Source organism: Leptosomus discolor, chromosome 8 (assembly GCF_034619465.1).
Source record: "Leptosomus discolor isolate bLepDis1 chromosome 8, bLepDis1.hap2, whole genome shotgun sequence".
In the NCBI taxonomy this organism is placed as follows: Eukaryota; Metazoa; Chordata; class Aves; order Leptosomiformes; family Leptosomidae; genus Leptosomus; species Leptosomus discolor.
Genome location: NC_141398.1, coordinates 28,001,376 through 28,015,262, shown reverse-complemented (window position 1 = coordinate 28,015,262; position 13,887 = coordinate 28,001,376). Strand labels below are relative to the sequence as shown.

The 13,887-nt window shown below is 42.7% G+C and overlaps 1 protein-coding gene across 1 annotated transcript; it reads right to left on the bottom strand.

Annotated features, from left to right (window-relative positions):
- Nucleotides 1–2,527: 2,527 nt before the first annotated feature.
- Nucleotides 2,528–10,945, bottom strand: LOC104352786 (heterochromatin-associated protein MENT). The gene is made up of 8 exons (XM_009959201.2): nt 10,912–10,945; nt 9,424–9,600; nt 8,416–8,502; nt 7,903–8,040; nt 7,272–7,389; nt 6,431–6,573; nt 5,103–5,270; nt 2,528–4,040 (listed from the first exon to the last, which is right to left on the bottom strand). Exons 2-8 carry the CDS (start codon nt 9,589–9,591, stop codon nt 3,630–3,632), a joined length of 1,233 nt encoding a protein of 410 aa, XP_009957503.1. The 5' UTR covers nt 9,592–9,600; nt 10,912–10,945; the 3' UTR covers nt 2,528–3,629.
- Between the last annotated feature and the right edge of the window lie 2,942 nt (nt 10,946–13,887).

Sequence of the window (13,887 nt, the reverse complement as noted above, 5' to 3'; positions counted from 1 at the left end):
ACAAAGTTCTGAATCTTGAGCAGAATAACCCTAGGCATCAGTACACACTGGGGACTGACTGGCTGGAAAGCAACTCTACAGATAAGGACCTTGGGGTCCTGGTGGACAAAAAGCTGACCATGAGCCAGCAGTGCGCCCTCACAGTGAAGACGACCAACAGCATCGTAGGACGCATGAGGGGGAATGTTGCCAGCAGGTTGACGGAGGTCCATCTCTGCTTAGCCCTGATGAGATCACGGCTGGAATGCTGCATCCAGTTCTGGGCTCTTCAGTATAAGGAAGATACGGTTTTCCATATCTTCCCCCTGAACAGGGCCACAAAGATGATTAAGGGATTGGAGCATCTTTCTTATGAGGAGAGGGTGAGAGAGTTGGGACTTAGAGCCCAGAGAAAAGAAAGCTCAGGGGTATCTTATCTATATGCATAAATAGCTTAGGGGAAGTAATGAAGAAGAAAGAACCAGACTCTTCTTGCTACTGCCCAGTGAGACGACAAGAGGTAAATGGGCACAGATTAAAAACATAGAACTCAATGTGAACACAAAACCCCACTTTTTTACTGTGAGGATGATCAAACAAGTTGCCTGGGAAGGTTGTGTAGTCTCCACTGGTGAAGACACATATTCAAAACCCATCTGGACGTGGTCCTGTGCAACCTACACTAGCTGACCCTGCTTACACAGGGGATTGGACAAGATGATCTCTCATGGTCACTTCTAGCCTGAAAAATTCTGTGATTCTGTAAGAGTTAGCCTGACTTGAGAGCCAGACACTGGTTACCATGCAAATAGTATAGGGAGGCACAAATGCAGCAGCTTCCAGTGCTGCATGCACTAGCGGGACTCTAAAAAGTATTTCCCCCTGGGGGGTTCCTTTCCTTCTCTTTCACCCTTTTCACCTGCATCCCAAGTATGTCTTACACTGGAAGGTGTGCTCTTTGGCATCATTTCCCAAGCAAAGCCAAGAATGGGAGTAGGTCAGTACCAAAACCAGCCTGTTTGACCCTTTGCACCTCTCACCAGCTGATGGACACCATGCTGTAATTCCTCAGAGAGCCTCAGAGGTCTTGCTTTGCAGAGCCTGCAGTGTGGTATGAGTGAAGGGATGCACAAAAATTAGCGTGGGAAGACCTTTCTTTGGTTTGGCATGGAACTCGTCCCACCTCTTTGGGCAACATTTGCTCTCAGAATCGGAATCATTTTGATTGGAAAAGGCCTTTAAGATCACCAAGTCCAACCATTACTTCTTAGTTGAAGTGACTCTTCAAACTGGGTATACATAATTTAGAAGTTCCCAGTAATTATTTACTGTTGAATACACACAGCAGAGAGATAGGATTAACATTCTACAAGGCGAAGAGTTAACATGCCTACCACCCCAATGAGTCTTTGCTGGCCTTACTCAAGTAGAGGAGGGCTGGTCTTTGTTGCTCCCTAGAAGAGGTTCAGCCTCAACGTTGCTAGCTGTTGTCTTTCAATACTTCTTTTTTTTTTTTTCTTAAAAATGAGATTTTATACCTCCTCGTGCAAGTGTTTCTGCTCCTGAAGCCTTACTATGCTGACTATTCCATCCTGACAATAACTTCTCTGTGTTTTGCGTTTCTTATTTTGCATGGCCTTCACTTGTGTGCTTTTCTACACCTAAACAACAAACTTCTTAGTAAAGCTGAGTCAATAGCACACAACTGGGCTGCACCAGTGTAGGTCCTGGATGACAAACAGCTGAACCCTGAGCTGAGGGTTACAGGCAAGGGAGGGCACTGATTAGAATCAGCACTTTATACAGGGAGGAAAATGCAGGTATACTTTTTTGGGTGGTGATGTATTTCCAAATAGAATACCTTTTGAGGAGGAAGAGCAAGTTGTAATTATAAGTGGAATTTTGCTGAGAGTAAGTGTTTTTACCATATCTTCCTCCTACGTTCAAATCTTACTGCCTTAGGTAATGTTCTCTGACATGTGGTTACTGAGTACCACAATGGCTATAAAACATTATGCTATTCCTTACGGCCACAGGAACGCACAACTTCTGACCTCCCAAGCCAACAGAGGGAACAGATGTTGCCAGTGCAGCCTTGTTTGTTCACTGTTGTGCATGGGCAAAAGGGAAGTTTGGAAGCTGCTCTTCTGGGCTATAGGCTCTAGTCAGACTTTTTATTGCTAGTGTGTTTTAACAGGAAAACCAACCTTCTGAGTAGGTCCTGGGGAGGGCGATTGTGCAATAAGCAGTGGTCAAAAATGGGAAACTGGGTGCTTAAAAAGAGAAGTTCAAGTGCCTTGACTCAGTGAGCAAGAACTTGCTCATCACAGAGTTTGATTTGATTTGGTATGTTTAGTAAATGCCTAGGATAACATGCTGAATAACAGTGTTTTCAGGGATGTTTGAAGCCTAGTGGAAATAAGACACTAGGTGTGTCAGCTTTGTCAGCTGGGATGATGTGGTGGTTGATTTGGCATGGCAAGAGTGGAAACGTGCTCCAGCCGTGCACCTTACATGATGCTCTAAGAGAACCAGGCAAGTCAGTGTCTTGAATAACACAAACACAACTCGAAGTTTATTTATTGGATTAAATGCAGATCATGGTAAAATGATGAAGTAAAGCATCAGTCAAAATCTCACTGGTGTTTCTGTCGATACCATGACTGTCTGTGCTGAAACTCACTTGTAAGTTACACAGTTCTCCATAAATCATCACATAAATTGTACATTGATCAATGATACAGATAGCAAGGAAACTGTGCAGATATTAGCAAGTATAATTAGGTTAAATTAAAAAGAAGTAGCAGATTTGAATTCTGGAGGTTTTAGATTGCATATCAATAAGAGGCAGCAAGAAGCATGTTGCTTATAGTTTTCTTAGCATTTGTGCTGATTGGAACTCTCAGCAACCTTAACCTACAAAGTTTGGAAGAATGAGGATAAAATGCAAGGTGATTAGTAGTCAGTGATTAACTGTTAAGGGCTGTACCATTTTCCCTGCTGCCTCATTTTTTCATAAATCTGAAAGGGCAGGAGAGAACGAATGTAATGTGTCTGTGTACACGTGCTGAGACAGGGGAAAGTGAGGGGCATTTTAAGATTATGCTGGGTTGGTATTAAATTTTGTTAATTTCCAACAGTCTTTAAATTTGAAATTAACATAAGGAAACTGCAGGTTTCCCAGTGAGGAAAAGAGAGCATGTAGATTTCTACAAGTTCTTTTTTTGTTAATTTCAGGGATTTTTTCCTCTCTAGGAGATTCAAGAGGATGAACTGCATTTCCCTTGAAGTCAGCACTTGGCATGGGGCTAGATGATGGCCTGTGTGCAGAGAGTTTTTGTGGCTCCACCTTCTTCTCAAACAACAAAGCCAGAAGAGTAGGTTTGATGCAAGGGAGCAAGATTCTCCACTCTGTTCTCTGTGGAGGACTGTCTCATTATGACAATGGAAAGGAGCAGTAGAGGGGTGGTCTTTGAGGCACAGAGTGGTCTCTGGGTGCTGCCTTACTTGGGGGGGGGGGTGGGGAAGAGAAAGAACTTACACTTTCAGTACATACGGCTACATGGCTTAAGGCTGAGCTTTTAACACTGCAGTTCACATTTTCCCGTTGAACAGTGAACCTTGGGTGCTGTCTGGGAACAAGTAATAGCTCATTCTAGGGGAGAGCAGAATCTGCCAAAAAAGAGGATGGTCTTGGTTTTGTTGTGTCTGATGAAGAAGTGGAAAGGGTGGTCAACCTTAAATTTCAGAGCATGGCTAACAGGTAAACTTGTTAAACTTGCAGTTGCAGTAGCAGCAGCTGCCTCAGTGCCTTTCTCATCAACTGCCACAAAAGACTTATGAATAACTTTGGAGATCAGCACATCACCCTTCTCAGTTATTCCACTGAAATCAGCATTGCTGCTGAAAGCACTGTGCATTCCCATGCTGTTCAGGTTATCACTGAGGTTGTATCTCTCCTCCATTTTGAACTTAGGTAGGTACAGATCCACAAGAGTTTCGGTCATCTTCTTGGAATCAGTCCATTCGGACAGCTTCTCATACGTCAGTTCTCTTTCCAGCTATTGTTTAAGAAAGAGAAGGAATTTGATGTTTTCAAGGAAAAAACAATTAATGAACTATGAATTAATAAATTTTATGGCAATTTACTGAATTAAACAGTTTTTACATGGTGAATTTAACATTTAAGTGAAAGCATGAAATATTAATTGTCTTTACTGTCAGTCAGAGGCAGAGTGTGCAACGAACATTTGCAACTTAATGATGCAAAGTTTTGAGCACCATCCCTTCCAAATTCATTGCAAAAGATGACAGGGCAGCTGCCATCCCCTGAGGTAGTTCTTTCTTCTCTTTTAATTCAGTCTTGATGTGAAGGAAATTGCTAGGAGATTGCCAGCTGTGCGGCAGGTGATTCGGTCCAGTTCCATTGAAACAGGTGTTATATTTCATGTATTTCCTTGACAATTTTAAACCAAACTGCTTTCATCAAAATCTTTCACTGCTGCTCTGTGTCCTGGGCACTGTGTCACCACAGTTCAGCTCAGATCAAATGGAGGAGATCAATGAATGGTGTTCTTGGCATGATAGACGCCAAGAATTTCACAATCTTGCTTGTTATAACAATTGGTGTAACTACAGTGGCAGATTTCATTATTGTAGCAAATGCCATCTCACCAAAATCCTAGTTTTTCAGACAGCAAACAAATGGCAGGGGGTGGGGAGGGGCAAAAAGAGTGAGAGCAAAATGGTGAAGAAACTTCCAGGCCATGGAGAAGAGGTGTCTGTTAGCTCAGAAGGAGTCTGTGACTACTTGTGCTTACTGTCCCTCCTGAAAGTGCAGGGAAGGGAGATTTAACCCTTACAGATCATGTAGGATTGGGTGTCAGTCATGGGGCTGTTGAAGAGCTAAGCATCCGATTATGCACAGTGTTGACTGTCTTCAGCTCTTACCTAACTAAGGGCACTCAGTGTAGAGGAACTTTCTTGGGATTAGGTAAGTATTGAAGGAAATTAATTCAGCTAGTGGAGATCAAACAGCATGTCCTCAGAGGGGACCAGCCTGTCCTTTTTTTTTTTTTAATGACTGGGTGGTGATACAAAATGGATGTAGCATATTTTTTTACCTGTTCAAGACCTGTAGTGCTGTCTTTGATGTCATTGGGAAGGAGGATGAACATACTGAGTTCGTGTTTCACATACGGCAACTCAATCATTTTGAAATTCATTGCTTCCATGATGAGAACTGGAAATGTATGTCTCATGTACATCATCTTCACAGGCTTAGTCTTGTTCTGTAAAGTTTTTGTTTGTAAGTAAGAAATCATTCCTTGAAAGGAAGGATAATGATGACTCAGTGCACTGGAGGGAGAGGAAACTTTTCTAAGCAGCTTTTACAAAAGTGGTTTGTCATTCATTTTCCAAAGCTTTTCTTGACAATATTGCTTATCTTAGTGTTTGTCCCAGAGCATTTTCTTGGGGGCTGAACTGACTGATTTTTGTCTTATCTTCAAAACATGCGCAGTAGCCCACAGAGGAGGGAGGAAGAGGGTTAGAAATGTTTGCAAGGATTAAGGGAATGGAGAGGGTTAGAAATGTCTGCAAGGATTAGGGAGATGGAGCAGGTATGGGATATGGCCTTACGACACTATGGCAGAGAAACAGCTATGGTTTAAGAGGACACATGTTGTGCAGTTTTTCTGTGGTCTCCTCTCTCTGGCAATAAAAAGTGACTGACTGATTGCTGTTTATTTCACAACCCTTAGCAGAAGATAACACTAATGTCTGAGCAAAGGGGCTCATGATGAGGGGACTGCCTGTCAAGCAGTCACCTTTGCAGGAGTCAGCAACCTTTCTTAACATCTATGTCCCTTCATTCAGGGAAGCAGCGAATGTATATGTGCTAATCAGAAGGCAGAAGATACAGTTGGTGGAAATTGCACAGAGCTCTTGTCTTTTTATGTGAATTCATTGACATGTCTTCTGGAATCATCCATTAACATTTCTTCTAGTTTCACCCAAACATACAGCTGTTCAGGGTACCCGGTTGCAGCTGTATTTGATCAAGTATGTTTACACCTAGCTAGGCTGCGCAGCACGGAGGCCTGGGTACCATAGTCACACATGACATGGCATGTAGTCCCTATCCATGAAGCTTGGACTCTCAAAATCGTGTTTTTAAATCTAGCCCTTTTAGCACTGTTTTATAAAAACGTCTTAAGTGACTCTAGTGCTTTTGGAAATGGTAGCTGTTATCTGGAGCTCATTAACATTTACCTGAGCAGCATCCTAATGTTGCAGTGAGCTGAGCACTGACACATTTTGCTCTACCCAGCTTTTCACAGAGAGTCTGGTTACAACAGGGATACTTAACAGACTTAGGAAATGGAAAGATTTCAACAGTAGCTGTTGTCACCAGGCTGTTCATGGTAAGAAGGATACTGGAGGAGCTTACCTTGCTCAGTCGAAAGGGTTGCAGATTCGTATTTTCTGCCTGAAATGTCACTTCCCATTCGGCCTTGAAGTAAATGGCATTTACCAGGATCAGCTTGGTGGAGTTTACCACATCTTGTGAAGTCAGCAAATTCTTGATTTTGCCTTTTGAAATCAGAAGAGTAAGGTTTCATTCCAGCGTAGCACTGTGAGGACATGTTTTGATTGCTTTTTCTCTCAGTTCAACTCCTCAGTGAAAAAGTCCACGCTCCAGTGCCCTACTCCCTAAAGTACTCCCCTGGCATAAATCAGTTAGTTCGTTTACAGTTTCCAAAGCTGTTCACTGCCTGGTTCTCCTGGGTAGCTGACAAGGATTGACTCCTTTCCCCAAAAATGTCACAGCTTCATGGCAAGCAGCTAGAAGCAGAAAGCCATATACTGCCTCGCCAGCTGGTTACCCCAGGTAAAGGAGGCCAGCACCTCTGACCAGTGCAGGATGGTACGTAGGCATCCCCACGCACCTTGGTAGTTAGAGGTGTTTCTCCCCTTCTGTCTGCTCTCTCTGTGGTGCATGGGTGCAGTGCCAGGGCAGCAGCTGTGCTTGAGGAGCAGCTGATGCAGAGCACAGCAGAGTTGGTGGGAATCTCCCCAAGGAGCTCACTGAGGTCTGGGTCAGGTATTTGAAGCTGCTTAAGTGTGCTGCTGTTTCTCTCTCCTCCCACTGCATCTCTGCTCACTGTCCGCATCGGAAGGCATGACCTGGCTGCTGCAGTAGCATATGGGGAAGCAAGGGCACCAGCCCAAAGGAAATAGCAGGCTGATTTAATAGGAGTGGAAAGATGCTGGGGTTGAGCTCAGCTTACCCTCAGTTTGTTTTTCAACCCAAGCATTGATTTCCTTTCTGGATTGTTCTGGTGCTGTCTTAAAGTTAACCTTGTGTGGCTCTGCTTTGTAGTGGTTCTTACTGAGTTGTTTGTATCTCTGAAAAATAACAAAACAAAACAAAAAGTTCTATACTATACTGGATTTTTCAGTCTCAGAGGGAATTTGTTAGCTCTTGTACTTCTTGATAGCTTCTTGGGCCTAGAGGGCTACAGGATCTTGCTTGTTACTCTGTGTTGAACTGTGAGTTAAGAAACAACCAAAGGACAGAAAATTCCCTTATTTTGTTGCTACTTTTATCTGGAGAAGCAAGGAAGACTGTGCACATCCCATAGATGTGTTTATTTTAATGTCTCATTTACAATGTATATATTGGGGGTTCCAATAACAAAGCCATGTTGCATGGAAAGGACACTATAATCACAGGGCAATGCATCCTTAAATACTGTGAGCAGACTGACTGGTATTTTCCAGTTAAGTTTGTCACTGGAATCCAGGGTTCTTATTTGCCATATTCAGTGTCAGCTTCAAAACTGTTCTATTAGTGTCAAGTAATTAAAATGAGAAATATTTTTTGCACCTTTTCTTACTCTTCTCTGAGATTTAACTTACAGGCAATAATGGGAAGGTTTTTTCCACGTAGATGCGGTTGGCACTTTTCAGGGAGTAGGTGCATCTGGGTTTGTTGATGGCAGTCAGGAGCTCTTTGAAGCCAGAATGGATATCTTCAACTTCCTTGGGCTCAGGATCCTGGGAAAGAGAAGCCATACATTCAGAAATTGCATTTTTGCATGAAGTTTTCAAAACATTCTAAGCAAGTGATGTGTGTGGGAGAGAGATTTGGGTTCCTCTCTCTTACTGTTTATTTTTCCGAGGTTACCATCACTGCTATTTTCAGGGCTCTGTTTATGACTGGATTAACTGATTTGCCATATAGAAAACCTTCCAGACTATTCCAGGGACTTGTCCTTCCATGCTTCTTAGTGAGTGAAAGGAACTGAACTTGAACCTATGGTGAAGTATGTTGGGATTTGTACTTTAAAGAGGGGTGCAGACAAGAAATACTTGACTCCTAAAGCTGATTCTGGAGATTCTTTATCTTTGGATTTCAGTTCTAATAGATACCATTTTTCTTCTCTTTTGTCTCCCCAGAGAAGATCCGGCCACAGAAGAAGAGCCTTCAGCTCCTGCTGCTTGAGTGAAATGAAGAACCTGAAAGCAGAGTTTCCAAAGTAAGAAATAAACATGAAGGAACTGGTGTGACTTAAAGCCAAATGGCAGTCAAATGGTTCTCTTTTTTTGCTCCTTATAGTAATTCACTGTGCTGCCTGCTGCTTAGTTGACTGGTTAAAGGTATGCTGAAGCTGTATTATACGTAAATCCCATGGAGTAACAATGAGTAGCACTGTGCCCCTTGGACAGCATTGATGGCAGTGCTCCTGTCTGCAGGCTGCAAGGCTGAACTCTCTTCCACAGCTGTTGCTCCTAGCAATAGCAATGTGTTTGTGCAAACCCAAATGGTTCTCCCCACGGTAATGGCACAAAGGCATCTGAACAGGAGTGTGGTGGCACAGAGGAGAGTGCCGGGCAGTGCTAAACACCACAGCTCCCTTTAAGCCAGCAATGTGCCCATGTGGCCTTAGAAAGGATTGGGTTGGGTGATGTGGAGATACCAAAGCCCTTCACATTTTCTTGCTGGATTGTCAGGCAGTTGTTTAGGAAAGCATAAATCAAGACAGAAAGGTGTATCCTGGCCAGGGGAGAGAGGGAGGGTGCTGAGATGTGCAAGCCTCCAGCCAATTACTTAGGAGATACTGGCATCATCTCTTTGCTTCTTAAAGGGAATATTCCATCTGTGACAGTATTGTAGAATCAAAGGATAAACTAGAAGGTGCAGAATAATTTAAGTCAGGTTCAGAGAACCTCTCTGCTCAGAGTGTGATATCCACAGGATGCTTTCTCTTAGTGGAGAACTGGTGGACCTGCTATGAAATTAAATGAACTTTACAATTCACTTGTTACATTCTCTGGTCTGCCTTTGTTCCTTGTCACTGTAGTGCCAAGTTTTTCTATCTAATACTGAATTTTGCAGCCAGATATTGTATGAGCTGTATGCTTCGTAGAGCAACCTACCTTTGCCATCTCTGTTGCTGTATCACCTTTTGCACCCAGGTACATCAGAGCCAGAGCAGACGATATACTCCAAGGGGAAAAGAAAATGTTTTTGCCCTTGTTGGTCTCATTCAGCTTGTTGAAAAGATCAACTGTGAAGTTGCCAACTGATGTTGAGACCAGTTCCATTGCTACAACCTGGAAAGAGGTAACAGACAGAATTCTACTATTTGAATGCTTGAAACTATGTACCCAGTGCATATTAACGAGAAATCTTGCATGTGCGATACAATGCATTGGCACCCACTAAAACTGATAGCCTAGTTGTATGTGTTATCTTCCGCACAGATACTGTTTGCCACCTGTTAGGAGCAGCAATTTCTTTTAGGTTTTTTGTCATCCAGATAATATTTTCCTATAATTGTACATATGTCCTCTTTTATACAGCCAGTCTTCTTTATGTTTCTTACTGCCTGTGCAGATATGTAAGCTGATTATTCTTCTTACTTTTTGTCCTTAACTAATGGTTTATCAAAGTAATGTTCCCAGGGGAATTCAAATGCCACTTTAGTACATAGGTTAACAACATGCCTGAGTTTCCCACTACTTAATTTTGGATCTGTATAGAATTGAGAGCTGATACTGAGAAAGAATTTAAGCATAGTTCTTAGGCTCGTGTGCTTTTCCTGTCCAGCCATCTATTCTGAGTAGTATTATGAACAGCAAAGCTATTACTTGCTTTTAGATTGACGGAGTTTTATTCATGATGTGTAAATACCACCCCTTCTCTGTGTTACAGCAATTTTATTTTCCCTAGAAACTGGCAGCTTCCTTGAGGTTATGAGTATTCCAGACTTTATGATACCTGCCTAGTAGTACCTGCCTCGTGTTGTTTTCCACTCAAGAGACCAGAAATGTTGTTGTTATTTTTATTATTATTAAGATTTGTATCTGTGCAATAGAGCGAGAGAAATTGTGGAGCAATTTCTGACGTTTACAGTAGTTTCTCAGGTGTTTAGTTTCCAAACCACTACAGTTCTGGCAGTCAGTCAGTGTGCTGTAATTACCCAATCAGTACAACAGTGTGATTTTCTTTCATTGGAGAACACAACCAAGACAGCAGCAGAATAGAAATTTCTCTATTTTCCCCTATGAGTAGGCCTCTCAGTCCCTGGCCTGGTAATGTGCGGTGCTGTGCCTTTCCAGAATAAAAATGGCCTTTTCTTCACCTTAAGTATGGGGATCCTTTATCAAACTGAAGATTTTGATTAATAAGACAGTTACTGCCCTAAGAAAGCTTTCCTTTTTGTGATCATTTCTGCTCCAAATTAACAATTTTCCTTAGCCTTACAGATTTATTTTCTGTAAGGGTTGACATCTAGAAAAACATGAGGTAAGAATAATGCACTATAACACTGGTATATTATGATTTACCTATACAGTCATGCAAGCCACAGATAGCTTTTTAAAAGCATCAGAAAAGTTACTTAAATTGGTTTAAATCTTTACCTCTGATCCTGTGAGAGAGAAGACGTAGGTCTTGTCCTCAGTCAGGTTCTGTGTTTGTGGGTTGAGCAATGAATAAATTTAGAAATATAGTACTCCTTGCACCTCCCTTTCCTTCTCCCCTACATGCAGGTTGTTTCCGCCTACCCAAAGCTCCTTTCTACCACATCCCCAAAAGATCTTATGCAATTTTGTCCTCTTTGTTGACCTTGTCATTTTTTAATTTTAGACATTTCAAAAGGACAATGGAATTAAAATCTTAGCTTTATTGTTACACTACAATAGTCTACTGACAGGATAGCAGAACAGTTCACCGGTTCAAATGGTCTTCTGGGGTTGTGGAGACAACTGGTCTGTTGTTTAAAATAAATTACTAGCAAAAAGGTTACACAACTAGAATGCTTCTTTTTGGTTTCTGGACATAAGCAGATATTGTAGGCCTGATTCTCCTCTCTGGCTTTGTGCAGCTGTAACTCCTGGGTTTCGAAACATCAAGTTTAGTGATTGAATTAGACACGAGGAGTCCAGCTTCAGATTGAAGATCATTAGGAGCATACACAGAGGCAAAGCCATGAAAGACCGTTCAGAGAGAAGGATGGACACCCCACTGGTTGTGCTGGTGAAGAAATCTCATTGCAACCATGGCTGGGAATCATTTGAGAGAAACACTGCAAAACACGGAGTTAGGGCACAGTACTTCGATGTAGTGAAAGAGGGCAAGGACTGAAACAGCCCCACTGGGAGGGCTTGAGCAAGGATGGAGTGAAAAAATACAAAAGGGGCAAACATGGCACACTAGTTGCCAATCTGCAATCCAGAAGAGAGCTGGGCTGCTGTTGTGTGGTGGAAGAAGGTGGTGGCAACAACTGTAAGGGGAAGGGGAATGCAGGAAGGGAAGGAAACTACTGTGTGCTAAGCATTTTGCTGCAAGCCTGATTACAGGAACAGAGTGGGTCAAGTCTTCTAAAAAGTGGCAGAAATCAAAGTTATGCAAGGCAATGAAGAAATGGTAGAAATTAAACAAGTGTTTGGTTTAGTACAGTAAGTCTTCAAGAAATAAGGATAGGGGAAAGGTCAGCTGAATGATTAGGTGGTAGGAAAGCCCAAGCCAGGAGACTCCAAGTCCCAATGAAGTATGCTGAGAGTGAGCAAGCTAGCTCCCTTTGCTAGTCAAGATCCAAAGATGCCAGGCAGGATGAGAAAGGGAGATGGCAAGGCAGAACGGCTGTTGACAAGAGAGAGGAAATCACACACGTTAATTGAAAGGGACATGCAGAGGTCAACCTCCTGCTTGGAGGAGGGCCATCAGCAGATAAGGTCAGCCGCAGCCCTTCCAAGGATGGAAATTCCCCAAGCTTTCTGGGCAACCTTCTCCAGTGCTGTGCTGCTCACCCTAAGAAAAGGTTCTTCCCTAATGTGCAACTCAACCTTCAAGTGTTGTGGCCATTGCCACTTTGGTAATGATCTGGCACTGCCAACAGGACATTAACTGTGTCATCTTTGCAATCATGCTTAAAGTAGTTGAAGGAAAGAGAAAAGGTGACTCACATTTCCATTGACTTTAAAGGCCTGTGAGTGAGTTTGGGTCCATGTCGTCATGTTTATTCTCCTTGGCCTCCCAGGTGTGGCTTTCATGTCTTTATTCCTGAGGTACATCAGGAAGTGCTTAAGAGGCTTGGCCGTAGGGACATGGACATGAAGCCCTTGCATTAGGTGAAGCAGAGTGTGGTAGAATTGCACCTGAATGCACAGCGATCATCTGTCATGTTTCACAGCTGAGACAGACAGAAGACAGCACTGTTGTATGGGGATAGAATAAAGGACTTGCTTCACAGCACTTTTCCTATGCTCCTTCCTATTTGGAAAGCAGAGCCCAAAGGGACCCTGGAAGCAGCTGGCCACGTGGAAGAAAACAGAAAGGACTCCTTGGCAGTCAGCAGTCTCCTCTTTGTCAGGAAAAGGGAGTCCTACCATCCCAAGAAGAGATATTTCTAGTAAGATGCTGTTGGTGTGTCCTCTAAGAGACCCGGTCCTTTGCTCTCTCTTGTGAATTCAGAGAGTTCAGAGCATCCCCTTCAAACATGCATGACTGATTAGGACACTCTCCTCCTTAGGAGAAAGAGCTGTGACAGGAGTAAATGTGTACTGCGAGATTTGCATGTAATCTTCCAGCAAGCACTTAGGGAGTTAGTATTACAGGCTTAATTCTCCAGTTTGATCTTGCCTCAAACCAGTGAAATAAGTGGCAAAGCAAAATGGGAGTAAAGCAGTGCAGTGCTGGGCTGGCAATAGTGCTGAATGCAAGAAAGGTTACAAAGAAAAACGTTTCAAGGCACACATGCTTTATTTTCCTACAATTCTGTACTGTTGTTCAATATTTTCCAATTGCTGTGGGACAGAGATTAGAAAGTACATGTGTTAGCCCCTTTATATGCAAGAAAGAAGCACCAGTATCAGGAACACATTTTGTAGGTTTATTTCATTACCAGCTGTGCCAGTCTGCAAAGTTGGCATTAAACTGCGAAGAATGTGGGTGAGGTAGCCCTCCTGGGAGGACCAGCTTAGTGAGCTGAAACCAATGGAGATGCAGCAGTGCTCTGCAGGAAGGAGTTTTTCCTGTTTCTTTTCTTCTTATGTACCAGTTCCCAACTGTTGGGAATTACTGTTTTAGATCAGCTTGGTCTTTTCTGCATTGTGGCAGTTCTGGTTCAGAAAGCACTGAAAAGACGCATCAATGTTGTTCTGTGCACAGTTTGATGCTTATAGTGTAGTGCTACCATTTTCGTGTTCTTCAGCCAGGAGAATGAGCCAGAAGCATGAATTCCATGTTATTTTTAATATGTGCTCTCTTCTAACATTGCGAGATTTGTCAACGCTACAGGAAAATTAAGAAGTGCACAGACTGTTGAGATACTCTTCATGGTGCGTATTTTGTTCATTATTGCTGTTGCAAGAGCCTGTTTAGTAATGGTCAAGTTT

What these genes read in the sequence shown, in the direction of transcription:
- LOC104352786 (XM_009959201.2), bottom strand. Translation starts at nt 9,591, where the DNA reads ATGGAACTGGTCTCAACATCAGTTGGCAACTTCACAGTTGATCTTTTC. An exon ending in GACAAAAGAGAAGAAAAATG is followed by an intron (nt 8,041 to 8,415) that starts GTATCTATTAGA and finishes TCTCTTTCCCAG; the next exon opens with GATCCTGAGCCCAAGGAAGT. An exon ending in AACCCTTTCGACTGAGCAAG is followed by an intron (nt 5,271 to 6,430) that starts GTAAGCTCCTCC and finishes AAAACTTTACAG; the next exon opens with AACAAGACTAAGCCTGTGAA.